General features: G+C 40.8%; 1 protein-coding gene across 7 annotated transcripts in view; it reads left to right on the top strand.

Moving 5' to 3' along the window:
• The first annotated feature begins 869 nt into the window (after positions 1-869).
• The window catches only part of AKAP11 (A-kinase anchoring protein 11), a 44429-nt gene continuing 24337 nt past the window's right edge, over positions 870-20961 (top strand). For 6 of the 7 annotated variants that reach the window (XM_059839087.1, XM_059839084.1, XM_059839083.1 and 3 more), the window contains exons 1-5: positions 911-1001; positions 9626-9733; positions 15339-15455; positions 18948-18995; positions 20426-20560. In XM_059839087.1, the coding sequence (XP_059695070.1) occupies positions 9674-9733; positions 15339-15455; positions 18948-18995; positions 20426-20560 (360 nt within the window). In that variant the 5' untranslated portion in view covers positions 911-1001; positions 9626-9673. Of the gene's footprint in view, positions 1002-9625; positions 9734-15338; positions 15456-18947; positions 18996-20425; positions 20561-20961 lie in introns of all 7 variants that reach the window. The other variant, XM_059839081.1, reaches the window with a different exon arrangement.

Here is a 20961-nt window from a genome sequence, read left to right as displayed (position 1 = left end):
CTTCACCCTCACATGCCGGGTCTCAGGAAGGCCTGTCCCGATTGCCAGTCTCTCCTTCGTGGGGTGACAGAGCTGTCAGCCCACACTGCTCAGACGATCCACTGTGCACTGTTCCACACACCTCCTCGCTGTGTCCCTGCTGCCAGGTTAGTGCCTGGACCAGCTGCTGCTGCTGCTACTGGAACGGCGTTTTATCCGGGGAAGCTACACGAGATTGCCGCTTCCACCCAAATGAAAAGAAATCCCAGGCCCCAACAGCACCTGCACCTACACACACAGCAGAACAGCTCCTGAGGAGGTGAAAATCAATGGCCTATCTGCTGGCTAAATGCACACCTGATGCCCTGAGGAATCCGGCAGGAATTCAGGAAGGCAGTGTGAAAAGAAGGAGGGCACGGGATTTTCAGACAGAGTCTGAGAGTTTTGTCTGCGCCTCGTCCGACTAAACCCAGGCTGCTGCCTCCAACCCACGCCCCGTGCTGAGGGCGCCGGCAGGCCATGAGAGGCGACCCCGAGCAAGCGGGCGGCAGCCCCCAGCCCCTGACAGGCACACGGCTCCCGGGGGCTTTGCAAAGGCCGTGCCCGCGCCCGGGCACTCCCGCGGGGAGGGGCTGGGGCAGGGCAGGAGCCGGGACACGGACACAGACAGGGACACGGCAGGAGCCGGGACACGGACACAGGGGCCCCCGGGGGCGTGGCCGGCACGGGCCCTGCGCGCGCTCCGCCGCCGTCTCGGCTGTTTCCGGGGCGGCCGCCGTTTTCTCGCCAATGGGAGCCCGCGGCGGTGGCGGCGACGGCTGCGGGGGCGGGGCTGGGCGGGAAGCGTCGCGAGAGCGGGGGCGGGGCGGAGCGGGGCGGGGCCGGAGGGGGCGGGGCCCGCGGCGGCGGCGGCTGGGGCGGGGGCGGCGGGTTTGGTCGGGCGCTCCGGGGCAGCTGCGCTGCAGGGCCATGGCCGCGGGCGGCGGGCGCTGAGGAGGCGGCGGTCACAGCCACAGCCACAGGTACGGAGCGCCCGCTCTTCTTCCCACCCCCTGCGGCCGCTCCCCTGCGGGCCGCCCTGCTGGGGAGCGCGGGCGCAGGGCGGGGCGCCGCCGCCGGCCTGTCACTTGGGGTTCGCTGCCACAGGTCGCCCGGGGGCTCCCGGGGAAGCGCATCCTCCGCCGCCCTTCCCAGGGAAGAATCCCCTGGGGCAGCGCAGCGCCCGCGGGCCCCGCCGGTCACCTGGAGCGGGCCAGGGGCGAGGCCGGGGCCCCCTGGACCGCATCGCGGGGTGACGCGGGGTGAGGAGGGGGGAACGCAGCGCTTCGGCTCCAGGACCGAGAGCGCGGGGTTCGCGATCGCACGTCCCCCCGGTGTCCCCGTGGGCCAGGTCTGTCCGTCCGCAGTCTCCGGTGGGGACTGACTGACTCGTGCTGGTGCAGTCGTAGTGGGAACAGGGAGGCTCCGTGAGTTTACGTTCTCTCCTGCGTTGTTTGGGTTGTGGTCGGTGCGCACGGGTTAAGTAAGTTCAGCCTGTTCTCAACATTTCGCTGTAGAAGTGTCTCCTCGCCCTCCCTCCCGCCGCATGTCCTCCTCCCAGTTCCTCTTCTCCCTCAAGGGAGGAGGAACAGGGAGCGTTCCTCCTTTGCTTTCTTGGCTCTTTTGAGGGGCTGTCTTTGGCTCTCTTATTACAACCGAAGTACTTTTCTCGTGTTTCCAAAAGAAAGCCAATATGCAGAAGAGAAAGAAAAAGGATGAACTGTTGATCCGAACTGTATTTAAAGGTACAGCTTTCTCCTCTCTGATGTATTGCCAAAGTGAGATAGGGAGGAAAAAAATGCCACTTACGTTGTATTTGGTAAAGATCAGTGATACTGAAAGAAATGGTAGCAATGCTCGAAATTTATTCAGGTTACACTTGGAAGAGTCTTACATGGTTTCATGTTTGTGAGATTATTTCAGAATCATACAGTTAGACTTTAGTGATAGGTACCACCTATATTTAATTAATCCTTGAGAACTAAACAAGGTATTCTCTGGTGAAATTTTCTCTAGGTAGGAATAAGTTTTCTTGAGAAAGTGCTGCAGCTTGGAAAATAATAGCCCCGCTGGTGTGGTTCTGTTATGTACAAAATACACAACAGACTGAGGTACAGAAACTTAAAGTTGAGTGCATAAGCCACAAAATCCAGACCAGTGGATATCCCTAGTACATCAAGTAACATTTTTTCCCCGGAGGTGTTTGAGAGTCGAGACCCAGGACTGGGGGGAAGCTGTGGGTGACTAGCTAGTAATGATCTAGGAGAAGAAAATGATTGATTATTTTTAAATTGCTGCTTCTGTGTGACAGAAATGCAGTGTAAAAGAATTAAAATCAAGCAAGAAAAAAAGGACCCAGCTTGTCATTATTGCTTACCATAAATGATGCATTTTGCTCGCTTTTGATGTGTTTTGCTTGTGTGGGTGGCTGTGGTTAAGACAACTTGTGTTTCATACCTGGACTTTTTCAAGACTGTCGACCTGATCAGTGAAACTAATAAGTCATTAGAAATGAGAAATAGAGAAAGATCCTTTTGACTATTCTGCTTGCTTGTCAGTGTAGTCTTGCTTAATTTGATTTTTAATAGCAATTGTTTGGTAAAGTTATAAATAGACATGCAGGAAAACCAGGGAATCAGGCCCAACCAATATGGATTTACAGAAGGAAGGTTCTGTTTGACCAATCTGATCTCCTTCTATGACAAAGTGACCTTCTTAGATGAGGGAAAGGCTGTGGATGGTGTCTGTCTTGACTTCGGTAAAGTGTTTAGCACTATCTCCCACAGTATCCTGCTAGAAAACCTGGCTGCTCTCAGCTTGGATGGGAGTACTCTTCTGTGGATAAAACACTGGCTGGATGTCTGGGCCCAGAGAGTGGTGGTGAATGGAGCTAAACCTGCTGGAGGCAGTCACTCGTGGTGTCCCCAGGGGTCTGTTCTGGGGCAAGTCCTCTTTAACATCTTTACTCATGATCTGGACACGGGGATTGGGGGCACCCTCAGTATATTTGTCGACAGCACCAAGTTGGATGGGAGTGTTGGTCTGATTGAGAGTAGGAGGGCTCTACATGGAGACCTGGACAGGCTTGGATCCATGGGCTGAGGTCAGTGGTATGAGGTTCAACAAGGCTGAGTGCCAGGTCTTGCACTTGGGTCACGGCAACTCCATGCTGCTGCAGGCTGGGGGAAGACTGGCTGTAAAGCAGTTTGGTAGAAAGGGGCTTGAGTGTTCTGGTTGACAGTAGCTGAGCATGAGCCAGGGTGTGCCCAGGTGGCCAAGAACGCCAGTGGCATCCCGGCCTGTAACAGCAGTAATTTGGCCAGCAGGACCAGGGCAGGGATTGCCCCCCTGTACTTGACACTGGTAAGGCCACACCTTGCATCCTGTGTTTGGCTTTGGGCCCCTCAGTTCCAAAAGGACATTGAGGCACTGGAGCACATCTAGAGAAGGGCAGCAAGGCTTGTGTAAGATGTAGAACACATCTTATGAGGAGTGTCTCAGGGTGCTTAGCCTGGAAAAGGGGAGGCATGGAGGAGATCTCATCGCTCTCTATAACCACCTGAAACAAGGGTGTAGTGAGGTGGGGGCCAGTCTCTTCTGCCATGCCTGCAGTGAGAGGATCAGAGGGAATGGATAGTTGGGCTAGATAATCATGCAGGCCTCTTCCAACCTTGATCATTTTGTGATTTTAAAAGAGTGTTGTTCTTAAGGATTTTTAAATTTCATATTTGGAGTGAGTCATTCAAAGCTCAGTGTTTCATTAAGCCTGGCTTTTGCAAATCATCATCAGAGTTCTCTAGGCTGATTCAGGTCTGTGTGCTGAAGACAAGAAAATGTACTTTTTCTTTAAAAGAAAGATGTCTGTTTTTGCTCTAGTACTAAAAAAACCACCTTTTAAAAACATAGTATAGATTTACTGTTGTCATTGGCTAGAACCTTTTATTTGAAATTTAATTTTAATAAGGCCTATTACATATATTTTAAATTTATTGTTCAAATTTGTTATAACCTATATGTCTTTAACATAGGTGTGCACATGTCCACATATGCCTCTGTAGCATTTGAAGAGATTTACTCAGCACATTTACAGAAAAAAGATAAAGTTTCTTTTTTTCTGCCAGCTATGGTTTGTCAATACACACTGACTTACAGTAAATTTAGGCATGGGATAGACTTACACAAAGAGATTAAATCCATGGCAAATTTCCTGTTGGATTTCCTTAAGCTGATTATTTAATTTTGCTCCTTACATATATTCAAACAAGGATACATGCATATGGAAGAGCTAGCTAAATGCTTATTACATGCTCTGATGAGAAGAGTGGTCTTTAGCAAATCACTGGAAAACTGGGTTTAAAAATTTATAGAGTTTTGACTTGAAGGGACCTTTAAAGCCCATCTTGTCCAATTACCCTGCAGAGAGCAGGGACATCTACAGCTAGATCAGGTTGTTCAGAGCTCTGCCCAGCCTGACCTGGAACGTTCCCAGGGATGGGGCACTGACAACCTCCAGACAGCCTGTGTCAGTTACTTACCACCTTCATTGTAGAAGATTTCTTGTATCTAATCTAAACCTACCGTCTTCTACTTTAAAGCCATTCCTCCTTGTTCTATTACAACAGGTGCTGCTAAAAAGTTCATCCCTTTCATTCTTATAAGCCCCTTTTAAACATTAAAAGGCTTCTGTAAGGTCTTCCCAGAGCCTTCTCTAGGCTGAACAATTCACACTCTCCCATCCTGTCTTCATAGCAGAGGTGCTCCATCCCTCTGATCGTTTTTGTGACCCTGCTTTGGACCTGCTCCAGCAGCTCCATGTGTTTCCTGTGCTGAGGACCCCAGAGCTGGATGCAGCACTGCAGGTGGGGTGTCACCAGACCAGAGCATCACCCTGCTGGCTACTCCTGCAGCCCAGGATGTAGTTGGCTTTTTGGGCTGCACTTGCACATTGCTGGGTCATGTCCATCTTCTTGTCCACCACCACCCCCAAGTCATTCTTCTCAGGGCTGTTCTTAATCAGTTAATTTTATAGCTTGTATTGACACTGGAAATTTTCCCAACCCAAGTGCAGGACCTTGAGTGTGGTCTTGTTGAACCTGATGAATTTCATGTGGATCTAGTGCTTGAGCTTATCCATGTCCTTCTGGATAATATCCCATCCCTCAGGCATGTCAATCACACCAGTCAGCTGGGTGTAGTCTGCAAGTTTGCGGAGGGTGCCCTTTATTCACTTGGTCTGTGTAATTAATGAAGATACTAAATAACACTGATCCTGCTGTGAGCTGCTTTGGTACACCACTTGTCACCAGTGTCCATCTGGACACTGAATTGTTGGCTGCTCTCTTCTGGATGGGTCCATCTAACCAGCTTCTCATCCCCTGAACATTCCTCCCATCAAATCTATCTCTCTCCAGTTTGGAGAGAAGGATGGAGGATTATGTCAAAAGCCTTATGGATGTCCAGATAGAGGACATCTGTAGCTCTTTTCTTGTCTCCTAATGCAATCACCCCATAATAGAAGGCCACCAGGCTGGTCAGGCAGGAGTTGCCCTTGGTGACACTGTCCTGGCTGTCCTGAATCACCTCCCTGTCTCCATGTGTCTTAGCACAGCTTCTAGGGGCATCTGTTCCATGATCTTCTCAGGCACAGAGTAGAACTGAGGTGAGACCAACAGATCAGTTGTTCCCAGGATCTGCCTTTCTACCTTTTGTTAAGGTGGGGACAATGTTTCCCATTTTCCCGCCACTTGATTGCCATGACTTTTCAGATATAATGGAGTGACTTGGTAACTACATCATCCAATTCTCTCAGAACTCTGGGATGTGTTTCCACAGGTCATACAGACTTATGTACATTCAGGTTCCTCAGGTGGTTGCAAACCTGATCTTCTCTTTGCTCTTCCAGTCCATTCTCTGGAGAGGTGTGGGAAGAAAGGTTGCCAGTGAAGACTGAGGCAAAAAAAGTTGTTGAGTACCTCAGCCATGTCACCTGTTGTTACTAGTTTGCTGGTTGTGTTCATCGGTGGGAGTGCATTTTCTTTGACCTTCCATTTCTCTCTGACATACCTGTAGAAGCCCTTCTTGTTCTTTGCATCCCTTGCCAAGTTCAGCTTCAGCCTCACTTTGGCCTTCTGACCTCATCCCTGCAAAACTAGGCAGTGTCCTTGTACTCTTCCCAGAATACCTGTCCCTGCTTCCGCTGCCTGTTCATCTCCTACTTGCCCTGTAGTTTGAGCTCAGCTGCTCTTAATTTGGTCTCAGCTCAGCAATGCCAGTCCCATGCCTTCCTTTCCTGGTTTCTTACACATGGATGGGTATCTCTTGGGCTTTATGGAAAGTGTCCTTAAAGATCTGCCAGCTCCCACATCTCTGAGGACAGTTCCCAGGGGAACCTATGGATTTAGCTCCTTGAACAGCCAGAAGTGTGCTGTTCCAAAATTTAGGATCTTGAATGTACTCTTTGCCTGTTCCATGTCCCTCAGTGCTGCAGACACCACCAGTGTGTGACTCCTATGGCCCAGCCTTTCACCAGTCTTTTCGCCACTGATTAGATCACTTAGGTTGGTGACTAACAGGTCCAGCGTTGCATCCCTTCTGGTCAGGATTGTCTTATTATGTGTCTTAAGAAGCTGTCCTCCATACATTCGAGGTGTCTTCCTAAAGTAGCTTTCTGTGCTACTTTTTCAGTAGATTTTGGGGTGGTTGAAGGCTTCCAGTAGGAGAAGAGCCTGCGAGCATGATGACTCCTGTAGCTGGGGCAGGAAGGCTTCCTCAATAGGCTTCCCTGGATCAGCCACCAGGTTGACTTGATACCTTGTTTTGTTTCTTTTGGCGATCTGCTTTCAGCCTGCTCGTGACTGTTCTTCAGAGACAGCTCTTCACTCTCTATGCATTTCTTGTTGTGGAGAGCAACATTCAGCCACTAGCCATTCCTAGCCTGTCTCTTCTTTCTTAACAGCCTGTAGCCATCAACAGCCACACTCCAGCTGTGGGATTTTTCCCTCCAAGTTTCAGTAATGTCAACTAAATTGCAGCTTCCTAGCATCACAGAGGCTTCCGACTCTGCTTGTGTATTGCCCATGCTGTGTGAATTTAAGGTGATGCAACTTGCTAAAAAGGTAAAGATGGTGTAGGTGTTCAATAACTAGTTGTGTGATCAGTTTTTTTCCCTTTTTTTGGGTGTCTGACAATAGTTATTCAGTAACAGGAAAGTCCTGTTCCTCTTGTGTATGATGCTTCTGCCACTGATTCCCTTTTTTTTGAGTTAACAATAGGAGGAAATTAAATTTAATAGTCAAATTCAACATCCAGAAGTAAAAGCAATTTTAAACGGTAGGTTTTATTTATACAAATGAGCTACTTCCAGGCTATTTTATTGTCAGTGCTTTCACTTCCTTTTCAGTTAGTGTTAATGATTGAGCCATTGTTGTATTGAAAATGGATAATAAGTTTACGTATTAAAAAGAAAACCTTCAGGGTTTGCTGCATTGTTGGGCAAGTGGGACCCTTCAGATTTCTCTGAAGTGCATGATGGCATAGATGCTGTAGGTGGTGTGATATCGGTGTATATATTAGGACCTGTATTATTCAAGTACTGAAGGACAGGATGCAGAGAAGACAAAGTGTTGTGGTATTATGGTGATAAACCTGTATGGTTTTATGTTTCTGTCCAGGATTTTTCAGTCTTCATACTGTGATTTGCAAGTCTGTTTGTTTCATAGGTAGGGGACCTTACAGGTTGATGTTCAGGTCTCCAGGGTTTAGTAGCAGATGACACAGGAGAATACTTACCCTGAAGTCAGTTTACAATGTAACTGTGAACTGCTGTACCTGAGTAAACACGTCAGGACCCGGCAAGGTTAAAAGGTCATCTCCATGGCACACTATCTTGGGCTTTGTTAAAATTTGCAAGGAGGGATCCATCTAAAAATATAGACCTGAAGTATCTGTGTGAAATCCCAACTTTTTCTGTAGATGGCTTTTTTTTAGGACAAGGAATGTCTTAAGAGTATTTCCACAATAGGCTTTGGATTTTTACTATACTAACCATACTAGCAGTAGGGACAGGTGAAGTGGATATCTTTTTATTGCCCGATACTGTTGTGTGGATTTTTTTATTTTAGACACGTGAGTTTTAGCAGAATCATTGTTGTGTTTAGTCTTCTATCCATAGTTTACTGTGAAATGAAATTTTTCTTTGTGTTTATTATACTTATATATTACATCTGTAATCTGTGGATTATGCGCCCGGCTGCTTCATGTAATTGTCTGAATTTTCCAAACTTTAAACATCCAGTTGAGAGAAGCTGTGCCTAGAGATGAAAATGTTGCAGTTTATTTGCCTAAGTAACTTCTTTTCTAAGATTCTGGCAAGTTCATCTTTGTGAAGGAAAGCAGAAATCAAAGTGCAATGTATTCACATTGTACCTAATAATAATCTCTTAGGTACAGATGTACCTAATAATAATCTCTTGCTATTGTATTCTTGAAGAATTTTTTTTTTTAGAGCTGCTGGTGTGAAGAAAGGTAGTTACTTGATGATACTATTGATCTTCATATTTAAATGACTTATGCTCAAGACCAAACCCATATAAAACTTTATTTCCCATATAAAGTTTAAATAGGTGCTTGAGATGAGATCAACAAGACCGGTCTGGTCAGTTGTGTGAAGACCCATACTCTGAGGTTGTGGTGTTTATTTTCCTTATCTTTGCAGTCATTTTTACATGCACTTGCTCCTTGCCTCATTTATTTTATATAGTGTAGGAGTTCTTTTTCCTGATTAAAGTGTGTGACCATGGGAAAAGATGAGGTATTAAAACTTCCATAGAACCTAAAAGCTCACCACATGCTTTCTGTCTTCAACACTCTATATTTATGCCTATTTTGATAGATGTAAAGATGAATGAAACAAACTGGATCCATTGCTGCTGGTTAAAGAGGGAAACTTGAAAAAATACCTTCATAGCTGGTTTTTTATCTTCTTGTTGTTAGAATGAGACTTAGGATAAATAAGGGCAGCTGATTAGAGCAGAAACTCTTGTGACCTACTCAGCTGAGAGTGCTGGTAAGTGCATGTAGTCTGCTGTGTTTTGCCAGCAGAGCCTGGGCTGCCCAGAGCAGAACCAGGGAATGAGAGTGCTGATCCCCATTAGCCTGTGGTACCTCAGGGGGACAGACATGGCTGGGCCCGCTGGCCACCATGGTGGGTGAGTTGTGCATTTACCTTCCAAGATTGTTAAAGGGTGGTTGCAGTGCATTGTATTGTATAGGAGCCCACTGAAAAGCCCTTCTGAGCATATGAGCGACAGTGAATCAAAATTTCATGTAATGTTCCTCTCCACCCCCAATGCAGCCTTGAAATTCTAGTTGAAGGAAAACAGTGAAACTTACTGCTAAGTGTCTGTATTCTGCACTTCATGCCTGATTTTGAAGGTCATTAAGGCAGTACTTTTTTAAAGGCAGATGTCAGTATGGATGGTGTGCTGTTTAATCTTTAAATGCTTTTTAATTGTTTTTGTTGGTTCTTGTTTTGTCTATTTGCATTTTTAGAGTGGATGGGAACTAAATGGATAAATATAAAGCAGTCAAATATAAATGTTTTTTGCAGGCATTTTTGAGCTGACGTCTTTCATTGAATACTGAGATTGGTAAGATCATGGACACGTACGCCAGGGCTCAGGGCAATCGCATGAAATCAAGAATATCTGTTGAAAAGGTAATTATCTGTATTTAAATAAAAAAAGTATTTCTGAGTTTTTCGATCTAATAATAAAGACAGTGAACTTGTTTATTTTGGTTTTTTGTGTAAGGGGATTTTTTAATATGTTTTAATTTTGGTTGTTTGATGTTTCAAGGAGATAAAGAAATTGGTTTTGCTTTGCATTCTGCTATATTTAGTGTAATTGAACTGAGAGATAGCATCATTTAAGGAAATGCTTTTGTCTTTCAAGATGATGTGATAAAATTGTAGTGTATTAATTTCCTAGAATTCACCTTGTTTATTAGAATATAGCTTTTATTTTAGAGCAGACTTTTTGAGTTTATATGTAATAAATTAAAATACACCTACATAGTCTTACTGAATTCTATGAGGCCTGTATTAGGGCTCACTTGTAATATCCTTAGATCTTGGTGTCATGTCTGGTTTATCCTTGTTTTTGCATGAACATTTAGGAAATGCCTTGTGAAAAAGAAAATATATCTAGCACTTACAAAGGATATTAGAGGGGATTTCTAATATTAACTTAAGTTTTATTTATTTTTTTAAATTTTGTCACTTCAACTTGGAGAACATAAATTCCTAAAATTTTCTTGCAACTTCTATAAGCGCTTAATAAAGTGAAAGTTGCAGTTTATCATGAAGGAACAAATTTATTTATCTTAACCCTATTTCTCTAGGCAGTTGAACGCAGATGAGTAATTTTCTAGGTCTTCTTTGGCCATTAATAACTTCCTTATTTGCAAGTTGCTGCAACAGTAAGAGGAGAAACTGAGCAAGGAGGGATCCTATCATGTGAAAATTACATTATTTTATTTCAGGATTTTTTCAGATTTTGTTGTTTTGAAGAAACAGTGTCTGTGGTATATGTCCTGTTTGAAGGCAGAGGGAAGGTGTTGTGAGACAGCCAGGCTGGTAGTCAGTTGTTCCAGGTCCTGACATGGAATGTTAACTGCCATATATTAAGCAGTTTGTAATTATGGGTGATAATCTTTCACTTTAAGACACATGGTATAAAACCTTGTATTTTATTGGTTTATGGGGACTCTTCAGCTCAAATAGAGATCTTCAACTACAGTCAAGTAATTTTGCATCTTTAACCTGAACATAAAATTACTTTTAAAATCTGCCATTTATTTGTTTTTCTGTTTCAATTTACTAAACAAAACAAATACCCCCATCACTGCCCCTCCAGGGTCTTAGACCTGTGGGTTACAGAAGCATCTCTCTAATAATGACAGTGACCAGTGATTCCTCACTGATTCTAATAGTTGCGTAAAATATTACTGCTGTGAAGTGCTCCATTAATTTCTGTTAAGCATTCTGGACTGTGTGGTTCTAGAAACATTAATTCAGTCCTTCCTGCAGAATTCTGCATCTTCCTGCAGCCAGACTCCATTGTTTTGATCTGTGGCTGCATCCTCTTGATGTTTACCTGTGAGGTGTCTGTTTAGATTACTGTGTGGAACTTTCATTCTCTTTGAGCCAGGCAGTTGGGTGGTCAGACCTGCACTGTGTTTTGCCTTCTGTTGATTTACAGAAGATAGCAGTCTGATTCCTGTCCTCTTCGTAATACTTTGTCACAGCTAACAGGAATTGTTGCAGTAGTAGCTCTTGAAAGTCAGTGCACAGTTATGGTGTGCATATTTAAAGCCTTAGTTTCTATTTTTACAAAATTACCTCAGAGTATTCAGTTCCTTTAAATCTTAGAGCAGATGAAATCAGGAAGAGCTGCTTTGTTATTTAAGAGCAGAGGAAGTGTGACTGTCCAGCATTGCACTTCATTGCTCTGGAGAGAGTGGCATCTTAAAGGTTGTTTGAAATATCAGAAAGCAGTTGTTTAATAAAACATTTCATGAGACCAGATATCTCCTTCGGTGTACTGTGATGGATTTGTTGATAATCACTTCTCTATTTGCTGGAACAATGCAAATCTTTGAATTGCTCAGCTGAGCTAGAGGTGTGACAAGAATTTTCACTGTTCCTGTCTGAGCACCTTAACAGTATTTTTGGTTTTTCCCTGGCAAAACTTAGTAAATTTGAAATTCGTGCTTGTGAATAATATAGGATTTCTGGCAAGAATCTATGTGAGGAAAGAATGCTAAGTCCTAGAGGCCTACCAAGTAGAGCTTTACTGATTGCTTGGATGTTCTTTGCCCATATGTTTATGTACATTGGAAGTTTAGTAGTTATAAAAAAAATTACGTCCTTTCATTGTAGATGACCTCTTGTCCTTACCTAAACTGAGCTGATAGTCTTGGGAGCTTGCTAGTTTTCAGTTTTTGATGTGGTTGTGTCTCCTAGTTTGGCATTGTGAGAGAACTTGCGTCATTGTCTGTTAGATAGAAGGATTTCTCTGAAATTCAGGGTCCAGTCCTCTGCTGTCTGGGCAAGCACAATTTTGATAACAATAAGAATACCAAAAGCTTACTAAAATATAGCCTCTCACCTAATGAGGGCTTTAAAACACCTCCCTCCAAACCTACCGCTGCTTTTGTCTTTTTGAACCACACTGCAGTAATAACTAAGACTTAAAAATTTCAGGCTGAAGATATTCACAGCAAATTCATACCTGTTTGTTTATGGATATCCTTATTCTTCTGCTTGAATAATTTCTATTCCTTTGCTGATGTTCACCTTTCTTATTTTTTTACAATTGGCGATCTGTCCTCTGTTAGCCTTGGTTTTTGGAAACTGTGTAAACGAAGGTTTTAGTCTGCTTCTGTATGAAAGCCTCTGCATTCCAGTGATTATCCTACATAGTCCTAGTTTCTCTGCTTGTTATGAGTTAATCTTCTTTTTACATGTGGATAATACTGTATGTGCAATTACACAGAATGTCCTTCTCGGTGACTCTGATGTCAGTTCTTTCACTAAAGGATGCATGTTTGCAATTTTCAGTGCAGTATCATATTGACCACTCATTCATTGCTATGCCATGATCAAGAAATCAATTAAGGTATTTCATTTCCCAGTTTGTGAATTTGCAATTCAATTTTAAAGCTTACTTTTTAAGGACAGAACTTTGTGTTTCTTACGGTTGTTTCTAAACAAGTCGTGCTGAGTCCTTCTTTCTGTATGATTTGTTGTTCTCCTTCTTAGCTGATGACCCCTGCTTACTTCAAATTATCAACAGTCTTTATTTCATATATACTTTTTTTCCTCATTAAGTTTATTAGTGATGATGATGCTTGACATCAGTCTCAAGATAAATTTTGAAGAAGTTGGTTACTGACCTATATCAACTGTTCTCAAAACCCTCCTTTTATTATCTCCATCCAGGCAAAGTCTTCATTTCCAAAACCAGCTCTTTTAGTTAATTCTGTCTTTGTCTGATTTTGTTAACGCTTCATATATTTAGGTGATCTGCAGAAGTCAGATAGATGGGTTTTTTTTCTTCTGTGTATGTAGTGTGCCTGTTAATTTCCATATGGTTATTATTTTCACATTCTGAAGTTTTTTTATATTTATTAATATGATCTGAAAAACAAATGTCACTACACTCCTCCTCATTTTAGATATGGATATTTTATCTCCTCAGTTGTATAGTGCCACCATAGGCTACTAGAACTGCATATAGTCTTGAATGCTGGTCCTTCTAGACCTTAGGGAGATTTTTCCAGTTGTTTCATCTTTCTTCTTCTCCCACTTCAGCTTAATATTCTCCAAAATGTTGAATTGTCCTTCACCTCAGTAGTTCCTCATACCATGCTCTGGTTCTTAGCTACCCATTCTGCCTTTCAGATGCTGAACTAGGGAAAGGTGCTTGTTTATAAATGAGATGTGTGTAATAGTTTGCAGCTTTAGAAAAGCCAACTAGAGAATAACAATGATCCCTTCAGTGCTCAAACTGGAGCACTGTTGGCTTGCAGAAAATTAGCAAGTCATGTCGTATGAATTTCTTTTTTTCCCCTAATTACTATTTTGAATGTTGTGACTGATTAAATTATTATAAAAGCTGAAAATGAGACATTGCAACATGCTTGTTTGGCTTCACAAATTGCTTTTGTACAAGATGAATGAAGGAATTACCAGGGAACAGTCTTTGAACAACAATTGGTATTGCAGCCTCCTGTAAATTTGGAAGATCCAGAGAATCAGAGAAAGGCACTGACAGCATTCTTAGGAAAGTACAAAGTGGGAGCAAATTGTAGCTAACATGTGGGGGCAAGGGAATAGATAAAAGTGGAAATTAGGTGAGCACTTCATTAATTTCTTTCAAATGACCCAATAACTGCCTAAAACACTTTATGAAATAGTTCAGCTGTTACTTTTATAGAAAAGTTACTGTTTTGACTTCTTTGTCGTCACTTGACCTTGGCTGTCAGTGAGGCAGTCTGAGCCTTTTTGGCTGGTTTTCTGAAAGGTATTTTGGCAATTTCAAAGACCTGAACTTCTGTTTTGCTTTTGTCTGTTCATTCTAGAAGTGCTTTCCTAATTTTGTGTTGCCATGAGCATAACCACAATGACACAGGCCCCCTGAATTTGGCTTTCGACATAGTAGCATTTGATACTGCTTTTTATACAGAGAAAAAAAAAATCTTTATGGAGGTTTACCTGTCATATGTACAATCACTTTTTACTATAAAGGGATTGTTTTTCTTGTGAGACTACCAGAAATGTGGAGCATTCTCTGTCCACATTTGGCTATCTAGCACTTCTGCCATTGTTTGAGAAGCTAGGAAAATTTGAAATACTTTGTCATAAGTTGGACACGCTGATTTCTTATGTCATTTTTAACAGGGCAGTCTTATAGAGAATAATTATTGGGTTAATAATTTTTAACCATCTGATGTTCTTATTAGTCTTCTTAACCTTCCAATTTGCTAGAAAAGATGAAAATTTTAAATTAAAAAGAGATTGCTGACTTCCTAAAAACAATTCAGATGATATTGTCTTTTTTACAAGCTAAGTGAACCAGTTTTTGTTGTTCCGTTGTCTTATTAGCTTTCATAGTGTTGATTCTTTTGTTCTGTTATGCTTTGTTACACTGGAATAAAGTCTTGGATTCTTCAGCCTTTTTTAGCCATCCCTGGGTGCTTGCATGTCACCATAAGTGTAATGACAAGAAATGTTACAAGAAGTATTTACATGGAATTAAATTACAATTGTTTTATATTCTTCACGGAGTGGGAAAGCATATATGTGGATTTTCTTGGGCGTTTTTGTTTGTTTTCTTCTCCTCTGACTTCTGAAGCCACCTCCACTAGTTCTCTTGACTAAAATTGCTTTTCATCCTATTTAAGGAAAAGGTGATGGAAAAGTTCCATGTAGAAGCTACAATGCAAAGAATAGATGGGATTGGAATTTCTTCTTGGATTCATCTGTTCTTTTTTTCTGTGTGTTCTCGTCTTTCCTTTTTTTTTTAAATGCAGAATGTCAAACCATTCTGGTATAAAAGTATTGCTTGAAGAAAATGTACCTGCTTCAGCTTCATATCCTGAAGTAAATTCAAGCTTCAAACCTGGTGATTTAAATACAAAACAATTTGAAATAATAATCAGAATAGCAAAACTTCTGAGGGGTAGAGAATAGATGGATGGACCATTTATCTGAAACTGAACATGCATTTTTTCTTAAATTTTTTTTCATTGTTTTTCAGAGTTTTGGTGAAAGTATCCTGCAATCTATGAAGTCACTGCTACACAGCAGGAAAGAGTTATGCAGTGTATCAGCAGAGGAATGCTTAAATCAGGAAGAACAAGATAATTTTATTGAGGTTTGCCATAATATTCTCACTTATATATATTTTGTGGCTATGGTAGAAAGCAATGTCTCTTGAAACAGTATGGAAAGCTGCAGGATAGTAAATAGGAACAATGCTGCAAGTTACTGGCCTTAAAAATCTATGCTCCCTATTGTCATTCTTGAATTCAGTCACTGAAGTCTTAAAAAGGCTGTAACATTTCAAGGTGACATTTCTCTGCTTCGGAGGATTTGTGAAACTAGAAAAACCAGGGTGTGTAAATAGATGACTTGGGTGTACTGCATTTGTGAGCACTGCTGTGATTAAGGTTGTATAGATGATATCCTAACAAAGTAGCAGAACACTTTGATTGGGGTCTGAAAACTAAAGCTGAAGCTCAGAATTGCAGGTCTAGACTTATTTTATGTGATATGAATGGTCTGAAAGTTGGGCAAGGTCTGGATGAAGTAGACCTGAGAGAGTTTGGGTCTATCTAGGTAAATCTGAAGCTATAAGGAGAAAATACTAGAACTGTTTGAGTTACAAGGCTAACAACAACTTCCCCGAAGGGAAAAGAAAAAAGTAAAAGCAGTGTATACCATGTAACTTGTATTATGGGTTTTATAAGACTTCTAATTAGTAGTGGACAGGTCTGACAAGACCTGTCCACTAATTAGAGAAAGAGAGGCTGACCTGAACAGGCTGTGCAGAGAAGCTGAGATAGAGAGAGTTGAAGCAGAGACAACTGAGGAAGTGGTTAGGGGTGACTGATAATTGCATAAGCAGTAGCAAGAGGCAGATTGATGAGTTAGGATTGCTTGGATAACACCAGAGGTTGTGTAACTGAATGGATACAGTCAAGGGTTGAGACATTTGGGAAGCAGGCAAGAAACTGAATTTGTGAAGGATGAAAGCTATGAAAGATTAAGGTAAGGAGGAAGAGCTATGCAGTGGAGGTGTGAGCAAAACCTTTATCTTATCAGGCAGACCATGCTTTAGAATCGATGAAGGTTTTTTTGTCTTGTAGAAAATACCTGACAAATAGCTGGGAACATGTTTCATATGCCTGTAGTGATGGTCCCTGTGGAGAAAGATAGTTGACTATATTTAGTTACCTTATGAGATCAAGCAATTAAGAGTCCTCTGGTTGAAATGTAAGAGGGTCAATGTCCTGTCACAGAACGGGTATTTTTTTTCTTATGAAAACACAGGAAAAAGATACTTATATAAAAGGTGATGTTAGAAGAACTCAGACTTGAGAAAACCAGAATTTAGGTTTTCCTGTACCATTTCCTTTGTACCTATGGCTTAAGATAGCCTTCAAATACAGTGTCTGATACATTTATTTTTAATTTAAAGAAAGGACTTGTGTTTCTGATGACTTTTTCCTTGGCCTACGCCCCAACAACTTTTGAACTGATGTACTAACTTCTGACATGTTCAAAGTATTAAAAGCTGATTTTTTTTTTTTCTGTGAAAACTGGAGTTTGACCACAATAAAGAGATCCAGATTAGCCTCCTCATCGAGGCAAAAATAGACTCAGTAGTGGTCTCTTTGACAGCTGTCTGCTGATCTCACAGTGTAATATTGCCCTTCATTTGTGTGAGGCTATGACTCCTGCTCACTGCCCTGTCTCTCACAATGACGTATCCCATGGGAGAAGATAAGGGTTGGAATCATTATCTTGAGGAAGAGGAAGGGACATGTAAGAAGATAAAAAACACCCAATAAAGAAAACAAAGCAAAACTGCCAAAAAATCCCAAACAGCAACAAACTCTAGAGCCTCTCAAAATGTTCTTTAGAGAACTAGTTTTTTCACCGGTAGCTTAAATTGTTTGATATTTTGCCCCTTCTGTGTAGTAATTCAGTTCATATTCTGCTGATAAAAGTTCATACTGTACAGATAAAAAATGTAGAAGTTGAGGAATGTCTTGCAGATGTTGGGCAGATGAATTGTGTAGGAGTTGAAGAAAGGTGTAGGAGTTGAAGAGTAACGTTGCTCAAACAGGATTGTTTCACAGTTAACACAGTGAATACGGTGCTGCAGATGTGTAATTTGTCTGGAGCAATGTGGAATGCTGTGGGGAAGCATTATTTCCTTTATGATCTTGTCATACCTGACATAAGGATAAGTAAGCAGGATGTAAGCAGGAAGATATTAACTGGAAGGATAAGATCTTTTTTCCAGCATGAAACCCCATGAAATAAACCAGACAGAATTTTTCATAGTATGATTTAAGTTGAAAATAAAGTTTGGTGTTTCTTTTTTACTCACACTTTGAAAGGACAAATTCAAAACACAAAAATAGTTCAAAATAGAATTCTGGCCATTTGGTTTTTGTAGCTCTTACAGAGCTCTTTTTCTTCACTTACAGAGATTCTGTGTACAAGCAGGTAGCTGAACTAGTTAATAATATATCAATGTAAACATAGTGATGTTCTTTGGAGTAACTGGAGTAGGTGTTGCAAATTTCTGAGTTATGATTTAAGAATCAGTCTATTGCATAGTGTTCTGAAAAAATGGAAAGCATATAAAACTAAATTTCAAACATCAGTGGAAGAAGTATTTAGTCTCTGCTTTATTCTGTATCTACAAAATGGAAGCAAAGCTTATTTTCTGACAGCTTTGTTTTGAAAATAAATGTCTTGGTATTTTTTTTTTTTTTGAGTATGCAGATGGCCTCTGGATTTGTTTTTAGGGAAATAATAAATGAGAACTATGATTATCTGATTATGGAGCAAAGTTTGAGCAATGACTGACTCTCTTCAGTCTGTTTGTTTTGAATGGTACAAAACACCTGTAGACAGAAAAGAGGGACAGGATGTGATAAAATATCTCATTTGTCCACAAGCGCAAAAAACTGAGGTAAAACTGTTATTTCTGGCATACTTTAGGTTCCTGAGCCTAAAAAAACCGTTTTTTTTTTTTTTTTTTGGTAGGTTGAATATTTTAATTCTTTTATGTTAGGGTTTGTTTATTTGGCAATGGCATGCAAACATGTGGTTTAAGTAATCTGTTGTGTTTTGGCCTCAGGCTAATCAATTTACATGGTAAATTGCATAATGACATTATGCTTTATTCAGTATATCCAAATGTATAACAGTTTATCAGCATGGACAGATTTCAGACTGAAACTGTTTTATATGTGCCCAGCCTGAAGCAAGGACAGATGAGCACTGATCTTTGCAAAATCGTCTTTATTTTAACAGATGTAATGAGGCTTGTATGTGCTGCTCTGTATATACCAGCCACTAGAATAATTCCTATGTAGTGAGTTTGAAATGTTGTGTATGCTCTTCAGTCTGATCTAACCTTTCTCAAGTCAAATAGCATAGCATTACCGTTCTTTATGTATGACTGTGTGCTGCTCTTTGAGCAAGCTGTACTGCCCTAGGGGTATGGTTTTGTGCAGTAGAATGAAGCTTTAACTTAAAGTCTGCTGAATTTTTAACTCTTAAATATCTGCAGGAAACAAAAAAAAAAGTTACTGTACTGGATTGTATTCTTGTATTTATTTTACAGATTACATTTATAGGTTTTGCAGAAGGGATGGGAGCTGCTCACTTGCAGGTACAGTATATATCTATCTATATTGGAAAATTTCTTCTCAGTGGCACCTAGACTTTTAGATGGAGGAAATTAGGTGTTCAAGAAATGGAATAGATGTATCATAAGTATTTAAAAGCCTAAGTTTCAAATGTCATTGGAAGATTGAAAATAATTATTTTAGTATGATAATCAGTGTTTTTTATATATTTACAATGTTACCTGGGTCAGTCTTTGTATTAGGATGCTCTAGAACAACTTAAATACAGCGCAGGGTGGGGTGTTTGGGTGGGAAGGGCCTCGGTTGCTTGTGGTTTTTGTGGGTGCTTTTTTTTGGTTTGGATTTTTTTGTTGTTGTTAAAAACTTGTGTGTATCAGTATTTTGGTTTGTTATCTTACCCTTATTTGAGTTGTGCTTATTGATATGGTGCAGTTGCACGTGGGAAACTAAACTGAACTTTACTGATCTGACATCTAGCTGTGAATGGCTGATGAGGGTTTAGAAGTCAGTATTATGATTATGCCTTAAGATGTTATTCTGGAGATTTAGATATATAAAGGAAATATTATTTTAAAAGGTGGAGTGTAGCAAACTATGAGGGTTATGATGTACCATTTTATAAGTTAAGGATTTAGCCTTCCTGTGCAATTTATATATCAGTATAATTCATAACATACATGTTCACAGTAAAATTCCATGTTTCTACTCTGTCTGGATCTTAGTAGACATTGCTTGTAATAGTTTGCTGGTGTTTTAAAATGTAGAACATTTTTAAAAACTGAAGAAACTTTGGATCCATTTGTGTTCCATGTTAGAACAATGTTCCTAATTCTTCAAAATATAATGCTAGACATTTTTTCAAGTATAGGTAAGAACTGTTTGATTGTTTAGAGTTAGATGGAATGTAGAGAAAGTTGGACAGGACAGGTTTATGGAGATTTGCTTTGAACCATAGGGATCAGTAGTGTTTGGACTGTTGGAAAAAAAAATTGAACTCTTTCATAGGCCTCTTCTGTATTAGATAAATCTAAAGGTTGTCCAAGGTCATGTTAAAGAAGTGCCTTGCTTATGTTTTTGTGATAGGGAGCTAGAATACTGTTCCAATGAAGCACACAAAGATCATGTAGAGATCCATTGAGAACCATCATTAGCTGAGGTTAGTGTAGCTGGGTATTTTGTAGGATGTGCAGCTGCTTTTCAGCACTTTCAAGATTCTGCTTTTTGACTTTTAGGCATCTTCCAAGCATGGGCTGAATTAAATCTTGTTTACACAAGCTTTACATCACGGTTTGAGAGAGTAAGTGGGGGACAGAGTAAGAAGTAGGGAAGAAAAGTAAAACTTTACCAGAATTAGCAGCTGTTAGGATTTGGGGGAGGTATGAAATCAACCCCATTGTCATTTGCATGCTTTTTTTTGATTTTTGTATTCTCAATGTTATTTATTTAAATTCAGGAGTTATCAGCTGTTTCTGTAGAGCTTCCAGATGTTCTGAAATCTCTCCAGTTGCGCAAACTAAAAGAAAACGAGGCCGTGTTTCTGAAAGACATAAAGAAAACCTTGGCAAAACCTTATGTCATGAAACATCAGGTAAAATTTTTGTCCTCTTGCATGTCAGAAGCATTACATTTTGCCTTCTAAAGAGTTGAGTCTTATTACACCCTGTCTTGCTTTTTGTTTTGGATCATCTTAGCCACAGTAGTATTAATATTACATTTCTGTTGTTTCATGAAAATTAACTGTGTTGTATTCTTTACAGCTAATACTTAAAAATGTTTAATTATAGTGCCGATCCCATGCTTCTGCTAGGCTATAGTCCCTTTGACTTGCAATTTGGAAAGAATATGAAATTTTTCAACCTACCTTTCTCTGCTCTGCTCAGATAGCTTTCATCTTTAGCAGACTTTTTTTGTTGAAACAGAGGTACCCAAAATTAAGGGAATGTCCGGTGCTCATAAAACTCAGTGATAGCTTTTCTTAAAAAAAATTAA

The sequence above is a fragment of the Haemorhous mexicanus genome, chromosome 2 (assembly GCF_027477595.1).
Source record: "Haemorhous mexicanus isolate bHaeMex1 chromosome 2, bHaeMex1.pri, whole genome shotgun sequence".
NCBI classification, from domain to species: domain Eukaryota; kingdom Metazoa; phylum Chordata; class Aves; order Passeriformes; family Fringillidae; genus Haemorhous; species Haemorhous mexicanus.
This window is presented reverse-complemented; position numbering and strand designations above follow the sequence as displayed.